The following is a 19,768-nucleotide window of genomic DNA, read 5'->3' on the forward strand; positions in this document are numbered from 1 at the left end:
CTTTCTGATAAAGAACCATTTATAAAGGGTTAATAAGCTGTACTGTTTAATAAATCATTTGCTAATGCTTTATAGATCAGTTATAAGCCATTAATAAGACAAACTTTTGGGTTGCCAGGTTGGGGAAAATCTTTCTCTAGCATGATACCTTTGTCTTTTTAGCTAGCTCTTTTAATTCATTAGAGAGACCCCCTCCTAAGGACTATTTGACCATTCACCTTCCAGAAAAGAGCTGCAGGACATCTGGACCAAAATCCATTTATAAAGAGCGTACTGGCATTTACAGCTGCCAACTTGATGGATTGTTTTAGAATTCTTTATCAATGATTTATTAACACTGTAGGTGACTGACTAAGTTTTTGCTGATTTTTTGTTACAAATTCAGAAACCCTTTCCCCTTTATTAATGACTTACTAACATTTCTAACTTCAGACTCGATGGCATGGAGGGGTCTCCCTAATGAACTGAAGTGCCATCAAAGCAAAGGGACCGTTCTTTTTGAAATCGGTCTCTTGTAAGTCTGCCAACTCTGTGAAAGTGAAATGCCAAGCCACTGGAGTAGCCCTTTGAAGTTGTCTATTTCAATATATACTGCTCTTTCTTTTCCATTAACCCCACATGCCGAGGAACCAGGATAGCCTGACTTCACAAGTCCATCAGGACTTTGATAAAATTGAATCTCCACCTGGATTCTTTAAAAGTAATGACAACCACATTGACGTATGACGAACTATTCGGTGTCTTCTGATATTGCTTTTTTATGTATTTCTTATATTTATTTTTTATTTGTTTTTAAAATTTATAAGGATATCATAACTGAACGTTTCTTTTTTTCGTAGTATTTATTTTAATTCCATATATATGTTATTATCGTTGTTGTTTTATATTGAAAAAATATGTCTATTTGAGAAATAAACCAAAAAATCAAATTGAAATAAAAATCCTGCGCCCTACTCCAGCGGAAGTAACGTATTTGTTCGGGAAGTACGTCACGGAAGTCTAGCCAAAGGCGGCAGTGATGAGAAATTTGAAATTTGGGGGGTAGCGAGCTACCTGCTAGCCTACACCTCGGGTTAATAATAATCTGTTCGGTTTTCCCCAAAAGCCATGGCGTCGTATCATCACTTATTACAACACACAAAACCTCGGTTTGAATCTCCCGCCAAGGTGTTTGCGAAGCTAAAATCCAAAGTGCAGCGAGAAGCTATGTGCGCGAAGGATCCGCTGTGTAACGTTACAGAGGGACATTTAGCAGATGCTAACTCGCCCAGGAAGAGAGCAGAGAGCTTCTGGGTGACCGATGAGCACAAGGAAAATCCGAGGTTTGGTTCTTATCGCAATGACGTGCGGGCTTTGACCCTCTCGCCCATATCGACTCCTCAGAAAACCTTCGGGTACGCATTTTCAGACACTCGCACGCCTGTGGAGGAAGTGCCTCCTGTCACCGAAATGGGACATGTTTTTATATCAAGCAATGGACACACACCAACAAAGAGAGCTTTCCTGGAGTCAACAGCGGTGTCCCACCCCCTCTCTCTGGTCAACAGAGAGCGGATCCACACAGAACCACCTCATATCAGAGACTTGGAGGGTTTCAAGGCGGCCAGCAGGACTCCAGTAAAGATACAACCAGTAGTAAATGACTGTTTAGGGGTTGTGTTCGAGGAGGATCGCGCTCCTCTCGACAAACCGATGTCTCCAGCCAAGATGTTTTCCCCCATGAAGAAGAGGTTGAGGAAGAGAAAATGGGAGCAGCAGGAGATCAACAAAGTCAGCAGCAGTACAAAGGAGGTCAACAATGTAGTTAGCAGTCAGCAACAAGAAAGGAAAACCTCCCCTGCTTTCAGTGAGGATTTGGCTGATGTTAGGTGGTTTCCTGCTGACCCGTCTGAGATGAACCAGTTGAGTCATGAACTCGTGTTCCCACCAGTGAGAACCACTGCAGAGAAACGTGAGATGTTGCTGCTGCTTTGTTCTTAGTGAAACTCATTTTTATGAGTCATTTATGGGGAGGAATTGACCAATGCCTTTTTTTGATGTTTTATGGTTGGAACAGGTTGCTGTGTTGTTATGGAAAAATTTCCTCCCATGTCTCCAGCCAAGATGTTTGCTTACATGAAGGAGAGGGAAAGTAAAAAGGAGCAGCAGAAGGTTCATGAAGTCATCAGCAGCACAAGGGAACTCCTCGATCGGGGTGAGTGTATTATGCAGAGCAAAAGCAAAAAGTTTGGCTTATGCTGTGTAGGCATAGTTCTTGACATAGGTTTGTTTACATTATAACTTACATTTTTTTCCATAGGTAATAGTTTCCATCAGGCCACAGACACGCCTCTCTCCACTCCTCACAATATGGCTGAAATGGAGGACACTGCCTCGAGAAGCGTTCCAGAAAGTGCGGTTCCTGTCAACGGCATCAGAGTAGAGTCCGCTGCCTGCCGATCAGATCCCTCTGAGGATGTCCTGATCACTGCTGCCCCGTCCCAGGCGGTTTTGTTCCAAGACCCACTTGTGCTCAATTCACCACAGATCTCCATCCCGAAGAAACACCAGGCTGTGTTCAAGTGCAAACAATGGCCCCAGCGCACCAAGTTCCCGAATGTGAGTAGAAACTTGTTTACAGATGAACACCTCTTAAGTTTAAGCATTTGACAAAAGGGGTGACAGTAATAGTCAGGGAAAAAACAAAAGAGTTTTATGTTGATTGAACACGAAAAATCAGATGACTGATCACTTGTGTGTTGGGGACCAAGAGGGTTGGATTTGCAGACACACTTTAGATCACGTGGGAAATGGAAATCAACAATAGTTTGTCTTCTCTTGGACAGTTTTGTCTTCTGTCCCTCACTAGGCTTGTGATTTCCTCTTTGGCAGGAGAGTGTCATTTATCTCAAGAATTGGTTCTTGAGGAAAAATCATAAGGGCCTGTTTGTTGATGGAATCCACAGGTACGTGTTTCTCGAGACATCGTGATTTCATATGTTTCATATATAACACGACGCATGATTGCGTGGTTTAATTTGAACACCGGTGTTTTTGTTTTTTTTTTAACTTATCTTTTCCACCCAGGGAGGACAACATACCTTGGAACAGTAACATCATTGTGAAAAGGGTTTCTAATTCTGTGCTGAAGACTGTCTCCGGCAGGGTTTACATCTTGGTTGGCAAGATGAACTTGGACGTCGACTCTGGTAAGCCATTTGTATGGGCAGATGCTTTCCTCTGAGAATATGTTTCACTTTGGCAGAAAGAAATTCAAAGTACATCAAAAATTTAAGCCAACTTGCATATAGATTTATGCAAATTGTAATCATAATATTGCATGGATTCGTATTCTTTTTCTTTTTTCACTCACTTTTTGCCTGCAGGGTTTCCCAGTTGGCTTTTGAAGAAGTTTGTTAATGGTTTTCCTCCAAACTGGATGGCGCTTTATGAGAAGTTTCTGTCAGAGTCAAGAGAGTAAGTATATTTATTTCTCTCCGAGGCAAACTGCAAAGAGGGTGCTGCATCCGTGCTTTTACAGATACACGATTGCTTTGTTTTTGCTGGGGAAATTAAATCATTTGAGATGAAATGACCATTAAGTGGTCGAAAATTATACTCACAAATAGTTGTTTAAATGACATTTTTCTGAAGAGCTGTATTTTTTTTTGCTGTAGCGACCCCAGCAGAGAAACAGAGAGGACCAGTGAAGGGAGAGGAGTCCTAGCCCAGACAAAATCCGAGGCATCCTCCATCAACCTTTCTGTAAAGCGGCACAGGCAAAAGCCTTTCAAAACACGTGAGTACAAGAGAAACGCCTTAGCTAACAGCCTAGCAAATAAGTGCTATGTACAGGAACATTCAAGGACAACAGGACCTCATACCTACAAGATACAATAGACTAAATAGGCTTGTGGCTCCTTACCGCCATCATTCACTGGGTTGAGAGATTTGTGGAAAACACTACTTTTTTGTACTTTTATTGACTGAGTTTTATTTTAACTCAGTCAATAACGCCATCTTTTGTTTCCTCGTACATTTATGTTCTCCTCTTCTCCAGCTGATTCCTGTCCTCCCACCTTCTCCTCGTCAACAAAAGTCTCTCGAAGTGGTCGGGTGATCAAGCCACCTCTGGAGTATTGGAAAGGAGGGAGAGTCATCCTGGATGCACACATGAATGTTACCATCCATGAATGTTACGATACCTCCATCTGCATCCCTGTAAGCACCTGAAGTTGAGCCTACATAGGTTACATACATATAATATATAATATCTGTGAGTGCCAGTTGTCGTGACTATGTAGAACTAATAATTGATATTCCTTGGTCAATGTGACTATACGTAATTTCTATATCTTGCAGGAGGTCACTACAACAGTGTCTGCGAGGAAGTCACAGAAACCGGCCCGTGTGTTCCTGCCCTGCAGTGAGGGTAAGGATAACCGAGGTGGTGAAGTTTTAATGCTGCGAGATAAGTTATGAGCTGCATGCAGACAAACTGTCCTCTGTGTTTCCAGGCCGCAAACAAAGTGAATCAGCCAGCAATGAAGAGGCGCCAGTACCACTGAGGAAGGTTAAGGCTCCACTCCGCAAACACAACCGAGCCAAGGTCAAACATGATGAGAATCCCCCTGAACCTCCTGTGGAGACACTTAGCAGTCCCGAGGAGTGGTCTGGCAGAACAGTAAGGTCCAGTAAAAGGTGTCCAGCTATGGAAAGAATGCTGTATGTGGACACTGTCCCTCAAAAGCAAAAAGAGCCCGAAAAGGCTTCAACACAGAGGTCCAAAAAACAGACACATGACACCAACAGGCATTCAGAGAGAGGGCGCAAACAGACTGTTACAGCATCCCCAGAATCTCTCACCGTTAATGATAAAGCATTACAGCAACAGTCATCAGATGAGGAGTTTTCCATCAAGAGAAAGAAGCAGGGGAAAAGAATGTACAGGAAGGGGGGCGGCAAGGTTCTTAACAAGTCACAGCCAAGCCACGTGTCTCCGTCGAGTCAGTCACCTGAGTCCTCTGAGGAGAGCGGGATGGAACTGAGGAAGAGAACCAGACTAACAAAAAATAGTCATGCAGCACAAACACTGACAAAACATAAGCAGAGCAAATGCACCAAAATTTCACCACCTGCAAAGCCTTTGCCTAAATCGACACAATCCAGCAAGACACACAAGGCATACAAAGGCAGCAGAATCATTCCACAAGAGCTACATGCAGACGAGTGGACTGAGATGGAGCTCATGAAGTTGCAAGAGTAAGTTTTGAATTCCTGCAGCATTAGAGTAACATCTTTCTGAATCATAACCCCTGTGGCTCACTGACTGTACGTACTGTCTCTATGTGCATTTGTTTTCCAGGGCTGTGTCCTACTATCCTAAGCACATGGCTGGTTACTGGGCAAAGGTGGCGAGGATTGTGGGAACACGTTCTGCAGAAGAGTGCCACAGCCAGCACACTTCCCGGGGAACATCACAGACTCCTGCTAACAGAGCCAGGAAACCCAGAAAGGAAAAGGTGGAAGCACCAAAAGATCCAGGTAGAGAAAGCTCGCTATTTGGGATGGAGATTGTGTAGCCTGTCTGTCAGTGGAGTGGACAAAATAGCAGGTTGCAGTTTAGTACAGTTCAATACAGCAACAGAAACTACGGCCTGAAGACATAACTCCCATGATCTTTTTTCTGACGAACATTTTAACTTTACAAAGGTCTTATTACTGTGGTGCTATTGTATTGTATTATATTATATTGAACAAGTTATGTTGTAATGTATTTGCCTCCTGTAGACTGGTTATTAAAAACGTGATTATATGGCAGCAACTAACAATTATTCTCTTATCTATTAATCTGTTATTATCTAAATTAACCAATTCATTGTTTGCTCTATAAATATCAGAAAGTTGTAAAAAAAAAAACCCAACAAAAAACAGCCAACATATTTTTAAAAGAATTCACTAAAGCCGAAGGTGATTTCTTCAAATATCTTGTTTTGTTCATTAGTCTCTCGGTCTGAAACCAAGATATTCAGTTTACTATCAGATAAAAACAAAAGCAAGAAAGATACAAACACTAATTTAGAAGCTGGAACCATCAAATGTTTGGCATTAACCAAAGATTAAAATGGGAGCCTTTGAAAAATAATGTACTGAGAAGGTTTGAAGTTGTTGTCTCACTAATCTGATCTTTTTCTCTCTGAAACCTAAAATTATCTGAATGTTTTTGCAAAAGAGAGGACTTACAGGGGTTTGACAAGCTATGAATCTATGTGTAGTTGTAGATCATCCCGTAATATCTGCCCGAGTGGGAACCTTAAAGAGAAAGCAGCAGGTGCGTCAGTTCCTGGAGGCCATGCCCAGAAAAGACGCTGACGACGTTTTCAGCTCTGCGTACATGCAGAATAAACGCTTTGAGGTTTGTCTCTACCTGTTTCTGTGTTTTGCAAAAATAACATAAGTAATGAGGGACTCTCCAGCTAATGATTATGACACTATACGAGATGTGTGACGGACTGTTCCCCTTGTACCTGTCTTGATGGATAGATCCCCTCCATGTGTCTGAGTGAAGACCACAACCTTGCAGTGTCAGACCTGGAGCCCCTGACCCCCATGTCGAAGGTTTTCCCTGAAGTGAAGACTCCTCAGTGTCTGCATATCACTCCTGGCATGGTGGGCTCTCCAAACAGGTGAATGATGCTGACTACTGCATTCTAGGTATGTAAGAGTTGATTGAAGTGCAATGACTAAATTGAATTTTTCTTGATTTCTGAAGGAACGATTTAGACAAGTACGTCTATCAGCTCCAGAAGAGGATGAAAAAAAATCAGTTCAATGTCTGCAAACAGGCTCGTTCTTCAAAGGTACAATTCATAAGGGTTCATGTCTGAAACTCTTGTTGTCTTGAAGCACATGGACTATTGTTTTGTACCGGCAAACGGTTCATTCTTTGTTCTGCATTTCTTTCAGCGCTTTACACCCACGCCATCAGTTAAACGATCAATGAGAAGATGTGGTAACACAGGTAGGTTTCCAGAGGAATGTGTTTTTCACGAGTTTACAACTGTGTCATGGCAATGTTAGAAATTGAATCCATGTACTTTAGATTCAGGGGAAGGCCAAAATAATAGAAACATCTTACAATTCAAAAACAGTGCCCCTACAGTGAATACCAGTTTGAAGTTTGTAATGCTTGTATTTTATTGACACTGGTAGAGGTGTTTAATTTGTATGTATCTGTGTCCAGAGGGGATCCTCACATAAAGGTTTTCAGAAATGAATACAACCCATTTCAAAGGGTGTAACTGAAAGCACTTATCTTCCGAAGGAAATGTAGCAATAAGTCTTGTTGCTTAACACAACCCCCCCTCCCCTCCCCTTCACTAGAAAATGACACATTTGTTGTTTGGGAGATGTTCCCGGGAAACGACAGAGCATTGTCTGGAAGCGGAGAGGAAGAGGATTTTTACTTCTCAGACAACGACTGATTGGGATCAGAGCTGAGCTGTCATATCATTATAAACAATCTGAAATGAATCACATGAATTAAAATCAATGGAACAGAGGAGAGATGTCATTTTGTCCTTGTTTAACTCATCAAATGTGAACAATAAAAACAGTTACAGTTTTGCCCTCCTTGTCTTTCACATGTAAAAATATGAGGGATTTTTTTTTCTTTTAAATATGAAACTCAGGATTTGATCACATCAGTGTGAAACAATTGGCCAGATTAACTGATCTGAAGCTTTTAAACATGACCTGTAATGCAGAGTCAGTTGTAGCGATTCTTTTAATAAACGTTCTTTAATTCTTAGTTATGGTTTATGTGTGTATATTACATAATTAGGGAGAAACAATTATCTATGGAAGTGGTCCACGACCTTTTAGGCTTGTGACCTTTTCAAAATAAAGTAGTGTCTACTGATGATGAGATGGTTAAATTTGAATGATTTTTTTAGATCATGAAGAAGTTAAAGTTTATAGTATTTCACAGGAGGAAAAAAGCTGAAATATATTAAAAAAATAAACATAAATTTGTGTAACAAATACTATATGTAATTTTCTTTTCTTACCCTTTTAAGATTTATCTTGGAACCCCTTTGGAGGTTCAGACCCCTGGGTGGGAAACCACTGGTCTATGTCCGAGCATACAGGAAATCCAGGGCTCCATTTGCCTTGACCTCCCCCATCTGTTTTACTGCTGTTAGTTGTCTCTCAATTGAACTAAAACGCCCTCTTACAACAACACCAAGAGCTTGTTTCCGTCAACTGCGTATAACAGTTAGTTATGATGGTGATGCAGGAAAAACAAGAGCGTGGTGTTCTGGACATGAATTTTCTTGAACCTCGTCGTGTCCTCATGCCTAAAAGCATCTCTGCCATCACAATTGAGGATTTGAGGAGCAACCAGGTCACTAACATCCAGGCCCCCGCACCTTTATGCAGCAGATATCCAATTGCCTTTTGAGGTTACTATTATGGCACATGAGTCAAAGGGGGGGGGACACGCCTCTGTCGGACATGAAGACCCATTCTACCGGGGCCGTTCCTGCCTTTTGGGGCCATGTTTTGTTGTGTGTCTGGAGGATATCTCCTATTCATCCACAGGCCGGACCTAACTTCCTCAGCTGTGGGAGCTACATTTATCATTGCTCTGGGTCAAATCTAAGCAGAGGTGGGTTTGGAATACAAAAATGATGAAAGAAAACATAAGACACCCCGGATTTGAATCGGACACACAACACCACATATATGAGCCATGTGGATCTCACAGCGGCTGTTCCTGCTTCTTTTTCATGTATCTATAAAAGGTAATAATGGCAGGCTCTGTTATTGCATTGGGAAATTCAGAAGGCACATTAACGCGTTAAAGTTATGTTAAACCTGTGTTGATGAGAGTTTAAAAGAAAAGGGGGAAAAAAAGAAAAGAAAAGTGACCGGCCGATCACGTGAAAACATGTCACGTGACTGCCGCGTCCGCAAGCGCCTGCCAACGGGCTACTGGCTCAGCTGAGTTTACTGCAACAGCCGAGGACACCATGAACACAGCGTGAGTGCTTTTCGATATGTACAAAGTTGTCGTTCTTTCTGGACATGCCCCGGAAGGAAAGTAGTCAGAAAACGTTAACGCTTTTAACGTGGCCGGTAATGTAGCGCACGTTGTGTTTTGTTTTTTTGTTTTTGTTTTTTTCCAACCCCTTTGTGATCACCGGATGACGGCTGCTGCTAACATGGCAGGTTAAAAGTGTACGCAGACCTCTAAGGCTGCTGTAAATAACATCAGCCGAAGGTGTGGTTTTTGTTGTAAGCGCAGAGTAAGGAAAGGCATTTTGTCTGTGTGTGTATGCGTGTTGGGAAAAGCGAATAATTGAACCTGCTAGGTCACAAGGAGACTGTTTCCTTACAACTCCGGAATGACACCCTGAAATAAGGACGTGTCTTTGAATATTCCCGGGCACAGTTATGTGTATAAGAACCTCTGCATACGTAAGTTTTATTCTATAATGTTTTATTCTATAATGTTTTGTTTCTCTTCCCAACAGACTGACCTTCTCCATCCCCTTGTTATTCAGCTCGTTGGTCTGGAGTGGATATCTGGAATATGATCAGGATGTCCTGTGAGCAAACTGACACTTGAAGCTATCTCCTTATCGCTGTGTCATTTGGTGATTCGCAGGGGATTGTAATGTCTGCCATAAATTTGTCGCTGCTTTGGACATTTTGATAACCTTGTATAGATCTTATGAACTGTGGGACAGAATGGCACGAATTTTGGCAAAGACATTAACTATAGCTTGGTCAAAAGGTCAAGTTTATATGATGTTTTAAAAAGTTTGCATAAAGGTTCACTTAACTGTATCACAACAAAGCAATGGTCCAATATAAATTTAACAAGTTGGTCAGCAGATGTAATAAATCAGAATATATACAGTCAAAGGATGGTTGTAACACTGATGGGTAAGATGACGCCTCTGTAAGTGAAAGATCATGAGACGTTTTTCTTCTTTCTTCAGGATACCAGAAGACTGGACTCATGTTGGTCGGGTTGATCCTACGGAGGAGCTGGAGCTGACCTTTGCCCTGAAGCAGCAGAACGTTGACCTGCTGGAGGAAAAACTCAGACTGGTGTCAGACCCCGACTCAGCTCAATATGGTAGGCCATAATCTGCTTACTGCTGGCTGACCCTAAGCAGCGCTTACAAAACAAAAAACCCCAACCTGCATGTACAGATTCTGTCCTTCATATATGCAGTGTATCACATGACTATGAACTTTACTGCTCTGACATGACAGTTTAAAGACGGCATTAACCCTTAAGACAAAAACCTTCTCTCAACTTTGACCTCTTTCTACACTACAGAGTGACAGAGGCCTGTTTTGTCCTCTGCAGGTAAACACCTCACCCTGGAGGAGGTCGCCTCCCTTGTGCGTCCATCTGAACTGACACACAAGGTTGTGCGTCACTGGCTGCAGAGTCATGGGATTACAAACTGCCTCACTGTTCGCACCGAGGATTTTTTACAGTGCACCATGACTGTAGAGTAAGCAGTTCTTTTTTGGCAACATATTTTCTGCTTACTTAACAGTACGTTTCACTTGCTCAGTTACATTACTTTTTCTGCTTCAGCTCCCTTTGTGTGTAAATCATGCGAAGGAGATGGTTTTTTTTCTTGTGAGTTAGTTCTTCTTTCTGTGGTTATTGGTTGAAGTCCAACTAACCTTGGACTGCAGACTTCTGGAATTCATAAATCTAGGGCAAACTTATTGGAATCTAATAAAACCAACACCTTGCCCAAAATGCCAACCACTGTTAAAACAGTTTAACGTAGGCACTGCAAGTAAATTTAACTTACTTGGAGTTATATCAGTTTTGTTTACAAGCCACTTCTTAAGCACAGATACTTGGTATAGGAGTGGATGTGAACACATTCAGGCTGTGATTGTTGTTGTTTGGTTTGTATACTAAGGGTTGCAGAGAAGCTGCTTTCAGGAAGCAGTTTCAACCATTACGTCAGAGACAGACAATCTGTAGTGAGGTCTTCAGCTCCGTACTCCGTTGATGATGATGTTCACCAGCACGTTGACTTTGGTGAGCATAATTTCTTTAGCTGTAAAATGTTTGTGTGTCATCTATAATTTTTTTATATTTTGATTGGGATCTGTTATTATCAAGGGCTAACATCACTGGATGGTGTACTGATTTTTCTTCTTTTTTTTCTTTCCTCAGTTGGAGGGCTTCATCGCCTCCCTCCCAAAGGACAAGAGCTCAGTAAAGAGCAAAAGCAGTCTGAGGGAGGGGTGCACCTGGGGGTGACTCCTGCCATCTTGAGGGCCCGCTATAACCTGACAGCGGCTGATGTGGGAACAGCTCAGAACAACAGCCAGGCTGTAGCTCAGGTAGGGCCGTCTCATAATCAGCTCATAACAAAATAAAACGGCAAGTGCTGCTGTAAAACATCTAAACAATGGATCAGACTTTCTCATTTTAGTTATCTGTTTGCTCTGTTAGTTCCTGGAGCAGTACTATCACCCAGCAGATCTGGCCGAGTTCATGAACATGTTTGGCAGGAGCTTCCAGCATCTGTCTCAGGTGGATCGAGTTGTCGGCACCCAGGGAGGAGGAAAGGCCGGTATTGAGGCCAGTCTGGATATAGAGTACATCATGAGCACAGGGGCAAACATCTCCACTTGGGTCTTCTCCAACCCAGGTTTGTAGGAGAGGAGGTTTTAGGTGTGCGTGTGTGCATATGTTCTGTGTTGTCCCATCTTCAGACCAAATTATTGTAATTGAAATGAAATATCAAAGTTGGTTTATGTAATGGCATGAAGCTATATAAAACATTCGCTATAATGAAGCACATTGTGGCTCATTGTCCCATTCTGACCACCCAGGTTTCAGCCCTATAAAAGTACACACACACACTCACTCAGATTCACATTTCCTATTTTTCCCTCAGGCCGTCATGAATCTCAGGAGCCTTTCCTCCAGTGGATGGTTCTGCTCAGCAACATATCTGACCTGCCCTGGGTTCACACAATCAGCTATGGTGATGATGAAGACAGCCTGTCTACTGCCTACATGAAGCGAATCAACACAGAGTTCATGAAGGCCGGCGTCAGGGGAATCTCTTTGCTCTTTGCTTCTGGTCAGTGAGGGGGGGGGGGGGGGGGGGCACATGAGTCAAATATCCTGGCTTGTAATGGCCTGAGAGAGCGAGCTGACGAAGTTACAAATATAAGACAGCCTTAGTCTCTTCTGCTCCTTCGTGTTTTCATTATCTCACTTGATCCTGTTTTAAGTAAAGCACCCATGACGGCATGGTGGTATCAGGAAAAACTTGTTTACACGTTACCTTTTTTCCATAACTTACAACAGTACTTGGAAGGCTCCCAGTTGTCAATTAAATCTGCTGCATGATTTACCTGTTACATTATTTTTTAATCTCTCTGATCTTGCTTCATGTTCAGGTGACAGCGGTGCTGGCTGTAAACATTTGGATAAAGAACATAACTCCTTCAGGCCCAGCTTCCCAGCTTCAAGGTAAAACATTAACACCATTTCTTAAAGTAAACCTGTTTCTGCAAATCTGTGGCATATGACTGGACCTCTGCATGTGTTATATTAGCGATAACGGAATCTACAGAGACGTATGGATGTTACATATAAAATTTTAGAAAGTGAAAAACGGAACGAAGAGTTTAGAATGTAAAATGTTTCGGAAAAGCACCAAACATCTAACGCTCTATGCTCCGTTTCTTGCTCCCAGCCCATATGTTACTACGGTAGGAGGAACCTCATTCAAGAACCCTTTTAAGGTCACGTATGAAGTCACAGATTACATCAGTGGAGGAGGCTTCAGCAACGTCTTCAAGATGCCTGACTACCAGGTGATAACAATATTAGACCATCAGCTCTTTAATGCTCGGTTATTGCGGACAGTGTCGCTTATGTTGTGTATTTGTGTTGCCACAGGTCAGTGCAGTGGAGGGGTATCTGAAGACTGTAGCAGCAACCCTTCCTCCTCAGTCATACTACAATATCAGCGGCAGGGCCTATCCAGACATGGCTGCCCTGTCGGACAATTACTGGGTGGTCATCAACAGAGTGCCTGTCCCCTGGGTGTCTGGGACCTCGGTAAAGCATATCAAACTCCATTACACTTTTAGGTGAACAGAGAATTGACAGTGTGGCAGATTAAAGGGATGCAGCTATAACAAAAATTGTTTTCATAGGTTCAAAACTAACCCAACTGTACTGATACATATCGAATGAAAAAAGCAATACATTCGTTATGCTTAATCACATCTGTCATCTGTTGGGCGCCCCTCCAGGCGTCAACGCCTGTGGTCGGAGGCATGCTGTCTCTCATCAATGATCAACGGCTGCTGAAGGGCCTGCCTGCCCTGGGCTTCCTCAACCCTCGCCTCTACAAGCTCAAGGGACAGGCCTTGTTTGACGTAAGCGGAGTTGTCAATGTAGTAAAATATATCTCTTTTTCACTCACATTTTGTATGAAAAAAAACAAGACAATGTTTTTCAGCTGCTTAGCTACAGTGGAAGCAAAGCATGCTAATGTATGCTATCTTGTCTCCAGGTGACTGAAGGCTGTCATCTGGGCTGTCTGGATGAGCAAGTTCAAGGGAAAGGTTTCTGTGCTGCACCATCATGGGACCCTGTTACAGGCTGGGGGACACCAAACTACCCTGCACTCCTAACTACCCTGCTGGCTGAGTGAAAACCTGCAGTTCAAGAGAGCAGGTACTATACACACATCCGAACTCTAGTCCAGGTGCCTGATGCCAAAGACTGCATGTTGTAATGGAGGGAAACGATGCCTACGCTTTAGATTTAATCCCCCTCTGTTGCTGTTGAAACACTGAAATATTCTAATCTGCATTAATGTTTTTATCTGTTATCATCACCACTTCTATCAATTTAAGGATACACTGCTCCTTTATCAGCGTATTTTATTTTCTTCGAAAGGCTTAAAAGTGTTGCCTTGAATATTTTGAGGTCAGGGATAGTGGTAGTGTGAGATTTTGAACGCTACACTGCAGTTGCCTGCCTGTTTCTGCTGTTGTGTGCATTTTATCTGACCCAGGTTTCTCTGTGATTCTCTGAAAGAAAACTTACAGCCAGATGGGTGTTCACGCGAATCTAATGCCTTGAATTTATGCCACTTAGATACAAAGCAATGGGAAGTGTGGACATACTGGTTGCTATGCGTAAAACCTAAATACATGAAAATAAAATAATGCTAAAAATACACCTTTCAGATTACTTAGGCAAATCTTATTTTATTTAGTTTTTAAACATTAAAACAGTGTTATATGTAAGATGCCAATCAAAAATCTATATAACGGATGCAAGGATTTCACCAGATCAAGGAAATTTAGCATATAACTAGACATAGGTTTGGTTTGTAAATAAGACTGTGATTGTCACAACATGTAAAAATGTCTGTTTTGCCATACTACTCTGCAGGGATGAGCTAGGTGCAAATGTGTATTTGAATGCAAAAAGATTTGCATGCAAAAGATTAACAGGACCTTTTTTAAAACTTGATTTTACTTTGGTTTCTTGATGTTTGCTCTGTGGGTACGAACTAACCAAATTGCACTGTCATGGGTTAAAATGATTCAGCAGTTTTACCCACTGGCACTGTTGCACTTGTTTCCTCTTTTAGCCATGTAAATCCTCAAATCAGATGTATTTAATATGAGAAAGGCTGCCTGTGTTGTGTTATCTGTGTATTTTTTAAAGCTGGATTCTTAATGTCAGTTGATTGCTCAGGATTATCCTGATTCAAGTGTGTGTGAAAGCTGATCTGGATGCTGCAATTTTTGTACCAGATGCCTGAAGAATATCTTGTACAAAATATCTCTTTAACAGATGGCATTAAAAGAAAACATTTCATTTATAATTCAAATTCCCTCCAGTTTCTACTGTGTTATCTGGGGTGTCTCATGTCAGGCAAAAAGAATGATTTGACATTGTGTTCTGAATAATTGTGACACACTATATTCAAGATAAGGAATTAAAAAAATAAGAATTTGTTTCACTTCCTTGTTTGTTTTCCATTTTACCAAAAGAGGAAATGTAAAGTACTCAAACTGCTGGGACCATTTCAACATTTAACTGTAAATCTGATAAATTGTTACTGAGCCTCAAGACCTTTTTACCTTTTAATACACTATTTACTTTGTCCTACTGAAATTATTTAACAATGAGGTTAATGTCAAGAACAGATGCCATGGGCTCAGATGTTTTTAAAATGTCACTGTAGTAACTTCAGTTGCCTTATTTACTGTCTTTGGAGCAGCTCCAGGATTTGTCTCTAAATACCACTGCTACTAAATAGCTGAATATTATTATTTACACAACATGAATTATAGTTCATGTTGAGTTTTAATCGTGACAGGACAAATGACATTGTATTGGTAGTGCAAGGGGAAAAACATTTTTAATCAGTGATCACTATTGAAACTTACATGGCTATTATCTACACGATTCTGATATTGCATTGTACAAAATGAAAATATGCAAAGACCACCCAATCTGCCCGTGAAACACACTCACATGAAGGGGAAAGGGGGGCGGTAAAACAAACTTTGAAACCTCATCCAGGAAGAGCTACAGGGACAATCTTACTACATACATTACCACAAAGCTTATGTCAAACAGTGTACAATATGCACACTTGGGGAGAAGTACAAAATTGAAAAGGTGTCATTGCTGAGGATTGATGCAAATTTGAGTTATATTGAAAAAACCTTTTAATTGGCTGTGTTAAGGTATAAATAAGTTTTTAGGTGCAGATCCATGAATTAACATCTTCACAAGAAGAAACTGTAAATTGTTCCATCCAGGTAGCGCCAAAGTTGGGTAGGAGGCCTGAGGGAGCTGGGGTTCTCACGAGTTCCTTGTTCAAACCCTCCATATGTATATCAAAAAGTTTGAGAAAAGGTCATTTCTCTGTTTAAACCTTTTATCTAGAGACGATACAAAGGGGACTTCTTATCTCACAACAAAGCAGGCCACGGGACATTAGTTTGTCAAGGAGCGGAGATACAGGTCAGATCCTCCGGTGTATGCTCACGTTGTTGTTGTTGATGAATCACTGGTTGTTTTTGGCTTTGGCATGTGTAAGGATGTGAGACTTCAGGTTGGTTGACTGGGCAAATTTTTTGTTGCAGCCATCAAAGGGGCAAACATATGGGCGGTCTCCAGTGTGAATACGCACATGTGTGCGCAAGTTAAAGTCCAGAGAGAACCGCTTGCCACAGCCCTCAAATGTGCACTGGAAACAAGAGAGACTGAGTTAGAGCTGCTGTATGAATAAGCTTTACTCACAGAAACTGATATCATTTTTAAATGGCAGGTATTTGAAAAGACAATAACAAGGTTTGGATAATTGCTCTGACAGTTTACAAGTAAAGTTATGCGGCTTAAGAGGGAAAATAAGTGTGAAATGGAAAAAGTGAAGGAGCTCACCTGGAAAGGTTTCTCTCCTGTGTGTACGAGTTGATGCCTCTTCAGTTTTGAACTCTCCACAAAGGCTTTTCCACACTCTGCACAGACATGCACACGAGGCCCGTGGGTATGCAAGTGCTTCCTCATCGCCGAGTTGTCCCTGAACATCTTCGTACATCCCTGAGAGGGAGAGAAACAAGATGAGGCTAATCACTCGGGACATGTTCATTTGGCAGTGTAGTTTAACAACTGAATTGTGTCAGTGTAGAATGCTGCTATGTTCCTTATACAAATGAAATGAATACCTGCATGTTCTCGAGAAGGAAATGTCGATAAGAAATACATACAACTGACTAAGCTGCTGTTTATGTATTTAACAGTACTGTATATACTGGTGTAATAAACATTGCACTCACTTTGTGTGGACAGGCTATCGTCCTGGGTGCATCGTCTTCTTTTACTTTTCTTGGCTTCATTCTGCAAAAAAAGTAAAACCGGTCACATTATTGAAGATGGTTGACACAATACTCTACATTCCCGAATACGGCAAACCTTAACATTTTACTTAAAAAAAAAAATAAATAAATAAAAAAATCACTTGGTAAAAACATGTACATGTAGTAGGCCATGCCACACAGTCATTTGATTTCATATTATGTTCAATCCTGCATTTCAAACAAAGGAAGCTGAGTTTGCAATGTTGCAGCAGTAGTTTACAATATGAATTGCATTACTTCTCTTACTTTTGCATCAGTTACTAATAATGCTCCTTTCACTGGGTTTTAGCGAAGCGAAGCAAAACACTTTGTCTGTATGCACACACATGCCTTATTACAGCCCATTGAGTTTGGCTTGCCATCATTTAGCGAGGGTGAACATAATCTTCAACATTACCACTTACCGTGCAAACTCTGCCAGCTGTTTGGGGTCTGACAGGTCGATGCCTGGGATGCCTCCTGGAGGAAGCTTCTTCCCTGTCATGTACTCTGAATAATCTGGAGGTGAGTTTTCTCCTGTGATTTGTTCCTCATGGTCTATGTCCTTCTTGTCATCTGAATGAGAGGGAGAGATCAGTACCAAACATGTGGAAAGAACTGGTTGTAGCGATTGAGAGCGAAACCGTTATCAAATAAACCAGTAGTTCCTGTCACCCTGTACTTTTACTAATTTACTACAAATAGAAAAAAAGACAGAAAATCCAATTTTTTTTGTAGGATAGGTCTGTTTAGACATAATTCTTCCATCTCAAAGTTGAATAGTTTCTCAAAAATAACCAGAGGAAAAAAAAAAAAAAAAACAGTATTCCAATAAATTTACAGTATACCTGATGCATTAGGTAGTTAAAATTTGTTAAAATAAGTCTGTATTCAAAACACATATTTTGTAGACATTCACCTAATGTGCCGTAATGCTTTTTAACATGAATAGGGGGAAAAGTAGAGTATAATTCACAACTTTTAAATACTGAGGGGAAAATGGTTTGTGTTTAATCCCTGAAAGCAAACATTTTGTTCATGAGGCTGAAATACGATATGAGGAGAATAACGCTGCCATGCTTACAAACATGCCCACAAATTAAGATGCATATATCCAGAATGGACAACAGCAGTACAACTTTTGGTATACCTCGTCTGAATTAAATTATGTTTTCCATGGCTGATGCACGGCACTAGCTATGGGAGGAACTAGTACTGTTGGACCCAGGATCCACTTCGCTCTAGTTTATTGTACTTGTTAAACCACGTGAACTCATACGGTGCGTTTAAAGCCTCTGAAATGTAAAGTATGAGGGGTTCCTGAAGGCACCACCTCCACCGTACAGTTGAACTGAACTGCGCCACAGCGGCCTAGCGGAGCCAGCTGCACTCGCCTCCACTCTCGCCGCCATCTTCGTCGGCCAAATAAACGCCATTTTTTCGGGCCGCCATACTTTCTAGACCGGGGAAATATGGCGGCGCCCATCGACACATAAAACATGGCTTCCCTTAAAAACAAAAACATTTCAAATGGGGTGTAAGTGGCACAGAGTTGGGAAATAGTTCCCACTTTACCGGAGGACAAGGCCCCAACTGGGCCCCGTCACACGGCACACACGCTGAGAACAAAGCGAGGGGCCAGCTTGCAGGAATTCACTCTGAACTTACCCGGTGCCCACATAGTGACTGAAAACTCCCCCTCCAAAGTCTTTATCTGGACCTGCTTCTGTTCCCATTTTCGGCCCATTTCTCCCCCACTCAGGTAGCTCTTTTTGCCCGCTTTCTTTCCGCTTCCAGCCTTCTTCATCCGGCCCGTCGACGAGCTTTTCCCAGCGACAGTAACCAGAGTCTGTTCGATATAGTCCTCCTCCACGGCGGGTACTGGGATGAGGATTTGGTCCTCGAAACCGTCATCCGTGTGCAGTTCAGAGTCGTCCTCCCCAACCACCTCTTCTCTCGTTTGCACCAAAATCACCTCCTGGTGCGGGTGAATCGAGTTGGGATCATCTGTGTCAAGAGGCTGTAAGGCGATCATAGGCTGGTGTTCACCGTCGTCTCCAACAACTGTTGTCTCGATGGTCTCCACTTCAATTTCGTGCAGTTCCACTATTTCGGCTGGCATTTCTGACCCATCCGTTTCTATGTACAGGGTGTCCCCCGATGCCATACTAATTTGTTTTATTTCCTCCTACTTATGATTAGTTTTTCCACTCTAGATTTTCCTCCTGTCTGCCCTTTGCCTTCCGCCTCCCTCTCCGACAACAACTCCACTCTAGTGTACTCTCGTCGCCACAATGCTCTAGTTATGAAGTCTCGCGTGATTTGGGCCACAAAGTTCTGTTAAAATGTGGAATTCAAACATTACCTGCAGCATTAAGAAAGTGAAATAGATATAAATGTCTGTGTTATTAATTATTTATGGAGGAAAGAAATTTGATAATCTGTGTGCCAACTCAGCATATGTAAATAAGGACGAAGCACTGTAGATGACAGTTGACCAACATTTCTTTATTAGTACCATGAATATAATTGCAAATTAAGGATCTATAATATGCGAAGTTTAATTACTGAATGATATGCTTATTTTTTAAATTATTAATTTATTGGTCTATAAAATGTAAAATAGTAAAGATTTGCAATAATAACGTCCCAGAGTCCAATGCGACATGTTCGTATTGCTGGTTTTGACTGAACAACTATACAAAACCCTGGGATACGCAGTTTATCAATTTATATTATGAAACGGAGAAAATCAGAAAAAAAGGTTGAAAGGTAAAATGAATCGATGATCAAAATAGATGTAAGCCAAATAATCAATAATAACTGCAAAATTTAAGAATGC

General features: G+C 41.6%; 3 protein-coding genes across 3 annotated transcripts; 2 read left to right on the forward strand and 1 right to left on the reverse strand.

Moving 5' to 3' along the window:
• The first annotated feature begins 989 nt into the window (after positions 1-989).
• Positions 990-7,945, forward strand: mis18bp1 (MIS18 binding protein 1). Its single transcript, XM_040138238.1, has 16 exons — positions 990-1,951; positions 2,057-2,194; positions 2,300-2,598; positions 2,872-2,945; positions 3,067-3,188; positions 3,366-3,456; positions 3,657-3,778; positions 4,040-4,200; positions 4,342-4,411; positions 4,497-5,241; positions 5,345-5,523; positions 6,255-6,394; positions 6,523-6,665; positions 6,752-6,839; positions 6,946-7,000; positions 7,363-7,945. Exons 1-16 carry the CDS (start codon positions 1,108-1,110, stop codon positions 7,461-7,463), a joined length of 3,372 nt encoding a protein of 1,123 aa, XP_039994172.1. The 5' UTR covers positions 990-1,107; the 3' UTR covers positions 7,464-7,945.
• A 960-nt stretch (positions 7,946-8,905) lies between these two features.
• On the forward strand, positions 8,906-14,897 carry tpp1 (tripeptidyl peptidase I). Its single transcript, XM_040137134.1, has 13 exons — positions 8,906-9,025; positions 9,519-9,593; positions 9,990-10,129; positions 10,367-10,517; positions 10,944-11,065; positions 11,204-11,373; positions 11,486-11,684; positions 11,934-12,122; positions 12,445-12,517; positions 12,744-12,864; positions 12,950-13,111; positions 13,309-13,434; positions 13,572-14,897. The coding sequence occupies exons 1-13, from the start codon at positions 9,015-9,017 to the stop codon at positions 13,710-13,712; spliced, it is 1,680 nt and encodes a 559-aa protein (XP_039993068.1). The 5' UTR covers positions 8,906-9,014; the 3' UTR covers positions 13,713-14,897.
• Positions 14,898-15,735: 838 nt separating this feature from the next.
• yy1a (YY1 transcription factor a) lies at positions 15,736-19,230 on the reverse strand. The gene is made up of 5 exons (XM_040137135.1): positions 18,595-19,230; positions 17,352-17,502; positions 16,867-16,927; positions 16,472-16,630; positions 15,736-16,277 (listed from the first exon to the last, which is right to left on the reverse strand). The coding sequence occupies exons 1-5, from the start codon at positions 19,091-19,093 to the stop codon at positions 16,095-16,097; spliced, it is 1,053 nt and encodes a 350-aa protein (XP_039993069.1). The 5' UTR covers positions 19,094-19,230; the 3' UTR covers positions 15,736-16,094.
• Positions 19,231-19,768: the final 538 nt, after the last annotated feature.

Source organism: Xiphias gladius, chromosome 10, assembly GCF_016859285.1.
Source record: "Xiphias gladius isolate SHS-SW01 ecotype Sanya breed wild chromosome 10, ASM1685928v1, whole genome shotgun sequence".
NCBI classification, from domain to species: Eukaryota; Metazoa; Chordata; class Actinopteri; order Istiophoriformes; family Xiphiidae; genus Xiphias; species Xiphias gladius.

Coding starts and splice junctions, on each gene's coding strand:
- mis18bp1 (XM_040138238.1), top strand. CDS start 1,108: ATGGCGTCGTATCATCACTTATTACAACACACAAAACCTCGGTTTGAA. Junction 3,189..3,365: donor GAACTTGGACGTCGACTCTG/GTAAGCCATTTG, acceptor TTTTGCCTGCAG/GGTTTCCCAGTTGGCTTTTG. Junction 6,666..6,751: donor ATGGTGGGCTCTCCAAACAG/GTGAATGATGCT, acceptor TGATTTCTGAAG/GAACGATTTAGACAAGTACG.
- tpp1 (XM_040137134.1), top strand. Junction 11,066..11,203: donor TCACCAGCACGTTGACTTTG/GTGAGCATAATT, acceptor TTCTTTCCTCAG/TTGGAGGGCTTCATCGCCTC. Junction 12,123..12,444: donor CTCTTTGCTCTTTGCTTCTG/GTCAGTGAGGGG, acceptor CTTCATGTTCAG/GTGACAGCGGTGCTGGCTGT.
- yy1a (XM_040137135.1), bottom strand. CDS start 19,093: ATGGCATCGGGGGACACCCTGTACATAGAAACGGATGGGTCAGAAATG. Junction 16,631..16,866: donor CGATAGCCTGTCCACACAAA/GTGAGTGCAATG, acceptor TCTCCCTCTCAG/GGATGTACGAAGATGTTCAG. Junction 16,278..16,471: donor CAGGAGAGAAACCTTTCCAG/GTGAGCTCCTTC, acceptor TCTTGTTTCCAG/TGCACATTTGAGGGCTGTGG.